Raw genomic sequence first — 6,623 nt, forward strand, 5'->3', positions numbered from 1 at the left:
GATTCTCCCTGAACTGCTGGCCTGGCAGCAGACATCCATCATTTGCATTTCCTGCAGCAACCAGGACAACTGGAACCTGACTCCCTCGAAGTGGGCCACTTCTGTCTATGCAGCTTCTTCGTGCTTCAGTGTTTACTGGTGTCACCAAATGGACTTTGTTGACACAAGACAATTTCCAAAATATTTTTCTTCTACTCTTAGTAAGGCACCCTGCTTTGCTTATCTGTCAGTGAAGTCCACAAGAACTGTTCTTCATATCACGTTGGAGTTGCTCTTACACCTATTCTGAATAACAATCAGGACGCAGGTAATACACACACTCTGAAAATACTGCGGCACCCAATTTATTACTCCACTTTGCAGAGAAACTATATATGGCATGCAAGAATACGTATGATAATTTTGTCAGTTTGGTTTTTTCCAAATGTGTTTAGAAGTTGTCTATTTTTTTTGCTATTACCAGCTATCTTGGTGGAAATCTCCTACTGACACATTATATGCAGTAAACAGAAATAGAGAGGGCAAGATGAAAGCAGGTACGTTACATTACGGTCAGCATTATCATAAAATTTATACATTACAAACTGGAAACTAAGGTGATCTGGACTTGATTCCAAGTTGAAAGAATCATTGTAAACATGCGACTAAATTGAACACTATCACTTCTCAATTCAAGGGATATTGAGAAGCGTGCATATATAGCTTAACAGAGACACGAGATCATAAAATTAACATATACACTAGAACCAACATTCTTCCACGGTCAGAAGATCAGAGTTTGGCACATACCACAGCAAAATTCTCACTCTGCAGCCAGCTTGGTAACTGGGTAGCTTGGCTTAGTGCCTGGAAAAGAGTTGCTCTGAGAGCACAATAGTTGTCACCTCGTACTCTCCTTATAGATGCAAACTTCTGAGCAACTGCTTCATATCCCTAGAAAAACAAAAGATCCAAACATGAAAGCATTAATAAAACATTTTCAGGTTACGCACTGCTATCATAGAAAGACACTAGTATATTACCATCCAAATGCTAATGACATTTTTAAAAAAGGGTTTGATCCACTACTCATTTTGGAAGTCCAAATGCTTTTGTCACAGATTATGCTGTGGAAAAAAAATCTTCCTTAAATCTGCTGAATAACAAACAAGAAACCAAAAGAAAACTAAGCAGGTAAATGGTTATGGCATTTATTTGATGACAGTACAGAAATATTATTGAGATGTGGGTAGCTAACCTGCTTGAGTTTAAAAAAAAAAAACCAAACTATAAATCTAAAACTATATCAAGCTTACAAAAAATTTCAGCAATAGTTTATCCCATTTACCCAATATGTGTCACATGTAGTTTGTTTTTGCCTCAGGGAAAAATTGTGTTTACACCGAAATCTCTTGACACATGCCTCAGCATATCTGTTTGCTCCCTGCTGTTCCCACACATGCACTTTTACCAAAAGCAGCAACGTTGAAGCTCAACTTCTGAAGCTCAGTCTGTCTCTTCAGCTAACCCAGGAGCAGCCAATGCCCTGCGCATCTGTATTTCTCTTACTAATCTCTTGAAGGTCGCACTGGATCTTTCGATTTACAGAAAGTATTTATTAAGCTCACTTATACATACCACGAAATTTTCAAATTGTGTTGAAAAAGCAGAACAACATAAACCCCCTAACTTCTGCTTTATTTTCTACCAGTCTAGCTCGAGATTAGTATAAAAAAATCTAGTCAAAAAACCTAAAAAAAAATTAAAATTCTGGAAAGTTAAAGAAACCCTTTAGCTTATTCATTAAAGTTTTCCATCTTAAAAATCATGTAATTCACGAACTTCGGTTACTTGCCTTCTGACAAAAACTTTGGTTATCTGGTCTGCCATTTCCTCAGCCCAAAAAAATCACCATTTTACAGTAAAAAAAAAAAAATTAAAACTTCAACTGAAAACAGTAATGAAAAACCCTACACTATCAACAAGTAGCCTTAATAAAACCCCCACATTTTGAATGAATATGAACAAAACTTGTCTTCCAGCTGTCATACACTTCTCAGACTAGACACTGAAAGACACTGCTATTACGTTTCCTCTTTTAAAGATCGTTCCCATAGGAAATCACCTACTAAACATACAATGAAAACAAAACAAAACAAAAAACCCAAAATCCAATCAAAAGATAACTGATACCTTTCTCATCCTTTTTGCTACTGGTGTATTACCTCTCCATTCTTTTCTGCAATACTCCATGACGTCTATTTCAGGTGCAACACTTAGTCTGTTGTGTTCTGTTAAAACAGGATATGGAACATTATACCAAGAACTGTGAAACAGAGCAGGACAGAAAAAGCACTGAATTTCTAAATACACTCTATTGCGCTAAAACAGCATTGGTGCCAAAGGTGACTGGTAGAACAGCCTATAGCTACTAAGTAATTTATTACTATTTAAGGGGGAGAAAACTAGTTTATTCTTAGGTTATCAGGTAACAAAAATAATTACGTAGTCCAAGAAAACAGAGAACACTCTGTTCCTCTCTTCCGGACAGTATTAACTGGCAAAGAACAGAAATCAGTAAAGTACTAGTTTTCTGAGCAATTGGAAAAATATTTAACAAAAGTTTCTCTTCTTTCAGCAGTCAGAATGTAAGGGAGAAAGACAACAAATCTTTCTGAACAAAACAGAAACAGAGATTAGAGAATACAGTCTTCTCTTGAAATTCCAACAGCCTTCATTCCAAAACAGACAGCGCTAAGGTTATCAAGGGGTCCCAGCAGCAGATGCTGCTACAATGACAATAAATTGGTCACACATAACGTAGGTTATATGACTGTTTTCCAAAAGGTTTCACATTCTCATGTACTCAAATCATAAGTAGCTTCCACTGCACACAGGGACACCTGTGCACAAAAGCCCTTGGACACGAGGGTGTCAATCACAAATTAAGTTCCCCAGTGACTTGTGAAACTGTATTTAAAATGCTGAAGTTTGAATGTACCTGAAGAGCTCTTCTCACAAAGCAGTATTTTCTCTCTCTCTATTTCTTCTGCATCACGATACATGTCCTCCTCACTGCAGTAAAAACCAACACATACTTCATGTAACAGCACAAATCTCATAGTCAAGTACTTAAGTCTCTCAAGTATTTTTTCAGCTCCATTTGCTTTTCATGTCACACATTTTCACAAAACCAAGAGTTCTCAAAAAATGTTTAGAAACCTCTCAACTTCTTCCCTTTCTTATCTATGACACCTACATTTATAATGAAACACTGCCTGAATTTCTCTTCTGCTGGTTGTATGGAGGCTAGAGAGTATTAAATTATCTTTATATTGGGAAATTTTACAGGATAAATTTGCAAAAGATACATCAAAAATGCATTATTTGCCAATTATATGAATACCATAACCTAAACACGCAACTAAGAAAACACAGAACACTTCTGCCAAGTCCTTATCCCTGTTACAGTTTGGCACCAGACAAATTTCCATGCATGATCTTATTTCTCAGCAGAGACTAAGGTCCATTAAGGTTTATGAAGAGGTTCAAGAATACCCAATAACCTTGAAAACACAATGAAAAAAACAACTGGGTATCTGATAGCAGCAATTTCCAGCCTAGCTTATCTATTAGCTAAGTAAAATTAAGTAAAGCAACATCCTCCCACTCCAAGCACAAACAAACAACCTCCCTCCCCCGGTGGGGCAGGGGGAACCCCTACTTTGGGATATATCTTTGCATACATTCAGGTTGTTACACACAAAAGAGAAAAAGTGCTCAACTTAGGAAACTAGAGAGGCTGTGCAAAAAAGAAGTTTGGCTTAGATTAAGCAGCACAACTTGTGTTCCTTCTGCAGATATTACCCTATCATCTTCCTGGGATTTGACAAAATAGAACGAACAGACCCAGACAATGACAGATTAACATCCAGTGTAAACGAAGTACGGCAATTTAACTGAGATGTTTTTAAACCAACATAGCCAAGAGGTTCAGTCCATCTGTACAGGCAGTCTCATTTTGGAATTTAAAGTGTATCTTAACTTTGTTCTAGCATAGTCACTGTTAAGCAAATCTGAGGAAACGAGAATGTGGCCAAGCCAAGTCCTTCCCCATTAATCTTCACATAAACATTTGACAACAGAGTGAAAATAAGAGACGAAAAAGAATAAATAAGTAAAAACACATACACAAAGGAAAAAAGAGCGTAGTATTGTGTGTCAATACTTAAATTATTGAAGTAGTAAATCATATTCTGGTGTACCAAAGATACTAAGGGTAAAAAAAAACCCAAATAAAAAAACCCAACATAACGTCAGATTTCACTTAAGAGTAATCTAGGCTTCGCATTTTAAAAACGATCAACAGCAAAACCCTACATATCACCCCAAAAAATAAAAACCAAAAAGTTAGGATGACAGCAAGCAAAACTAAGCTGGAGAGAAAGGGAGGGACTACGTGCAAACATAGAAATAGTTTTATATTAACAGATTTGCAGGACTAGAATTCCTAGTATTTAAGATACCATACAAAAGCAAAAATAATACTTAAAGTGTTCCATTTATTATCATGAAGGGATATTTAATTTATGACAGCTTAAACTCACTGCTATTAATAGTTCATGTAAAGGCATATTAGATCAAACAGAATTAGTATGCCAAGCAGCAGCTAATTTAAAAAAATAACATATGAAATACATTCCATAGATAATTACATGAATGTGCATAAATATGCATCGATATTTTTAAAATCCCATTCGCATATTAGATTGTGTTTAAATTACAGAGTAATTTAAGCATGAAATAAGATTTTTAAAGCATCCTTGGAAACATGTACTCATTGTTAGTGACTTTTTCACTAAGTAAGCACTTATTGTAGATTTTGGATGTTGGGCAAATTATTTCACTGGCTATCTATACAAAAACAATTAATTAGAAATCACCTTCTGGTCTTACTTTATTAATGTATTCTTCAATGACATAGCCATTCGTAATGTGTATTAATTTTTTTCAGAAGTTTAGAACACTTTTTTTAAAAAAAAATGTTTCATATTCATTTTTTCCTCCCAATAACAAATATTCTTGTAAAGGCTTCTACTGTCAAATCTGAATTACACAACTGAATTTTTACTTCAACCTATAGCAGGTTTACAAAAAAAAAAATCCAACATCACACAAAAATCTGAAGTGTTATGATTAAAAAAAGCCTTCCATGATTGTCATCGCTGCACCTCAAGAGCGTTCACAAGGTTAAAACCAAGCTACCAGACTATTTGCCTTCAATTTATAGTTTCCCATACTCTGCATCCTACCTTTAAGAACTTAATGTCAGTTATTCCTTTAAATTAGGAAAGAAGACCACTAAAACTACACAACCAGGCAATTTATCTAAAGGCTAAAGGCGGCCTTCAAAGTTTAAGATTTGACATTTAGACCTATTTCACTAAGACACTAACATAAAGGAAATTTTGCGAAGAAATTCACTTTCACAAACTGAAAATACCCCTCCCTTTCTACAGAAAAGCTGTTTACGTATTTAAAAAAAAAAAAAACACAAAACCTCACCTGTCCTCAGATGATACCATTGCTGAACAGTTACTAGACTCCGGCAGATACAGCTCACAGTTCCTAGATGCATCCTGATCTGTCACAAGTGGTTCAATCATATCTCTTTTCACAGGTCTCTCAGTACCTCTGTGTACATAGTCTTTTACTTCTGATGTAGCCTGCTCTTTCTGGTCGGCAGCTGTGCTTGCTGAGCCAAGTTCATTAGAAGGAACACCAACTTCCTTTTCATGCTTCATCAACTGTGTGGTGACCTTCTCTTTCTGTGTCTGTTCTGCACCTGCAGAAAGTCTGGCTGGTTCTGTCATCCACCCTTGAAAATTATCCTGGCTTTGAAGAATGAAGAAATGCATTAAGAGTATCTCTCAAAGAAGAACAAAAGTACGTATTTTAAGAACATTACAATATATCAATAGCTATATACTGGAGATAGAGAGGACATTTAAGTTATCCAAAAAAGCAGGAACAAAATCCAGAGTAGTTCGGTAAGACAACAAAGGACCCAAGCTATTTTCAAACTCCTCTCCTTGGAAAGCTAGTTTCATTTCTCTACAGAGACTAAGCAGTGTCAGTTCCTCAAACGCAACCCACACTAGAATTAGTACCCTCATGAAACACTTTCTTAAAGGGTATTATCACCTAAAAGTCTGGGCATTAACAGAAGTCCTAATGAAATAAGTTTTAGTCCTGCAAGAGGACGATTTTTACAAACTCACCTGGTGCTCCATGCAACTTCATATTGCACCTGGATTACTAATTACTTAATGTTAAAAATTCTTACTTTTGTTTTTTTTATTATGATATCCAAGTTAAGACAACACTTTGCACAGTACATTCTAGCAAGCTCTCCACAGGTTTTTGGGTGTGTCCATAGAGTAAATTTTCCGAGATGCTTATCTCAAATACATAAACAAACCTCCCCAAAAAATTACAGGTTGCTTTGCAGCTGCCACATTCATCTTCCAGAAAATTCTTCCTCTTGCTGCCCAAGCTGGCCACCTCAGGTTAGTCTTAATATCCACTTCATACACCTTGTAACTCTACTACGGATTTCTATCTTCAGGTTAGAACCTCCCACC

At 36.1% G+C, this 6,623-nt stretch overlaps 1 protein-coding gene across 1 annotated transcript; it reads right to left on the bottom strand.

Moving 5' to 3' along the window:
• Nucleotides 1-789: 789 nt before the first annotated feature.
• LOC104272167 lies at nt 790-5,852 on the bottom strand (the record flags this gene model as incomplete). The annotated part of the gene is made up of 4 exons (XM_009867089.1): nt 5,545-5,852; nt 2,981-3,054; nt 2,173-2,270; nt 790-933 (listed from the first exon to the last, which is right to left on the bottom strand). Coding segments are annotated over exons 1-4 (624 nt in total), but the record flags the coding sequence as incomplete, so codon positions are not given.
• Nucleotides 5,853-6,623: the final 771 nt, after the last annotated feature.

The sequence above is a fragment of the Apaloderma vittatum genome, unplaced genomic scaffold (assembly GCF_000703405.1).
Source record: "Apaloderma vittatum isolate BGI_N311 unplaced genomic scaffold, ASM70340v1 Scaffold13363, whole genome shotgun sequence".
NCBI classification, from domain to species: domain Eukaryota; kingdom Metazoa; phylum Chordata; class Aves; order Trogoniformes; family Trogonidae; genus Apaloderma; species Apaloderma vittatum.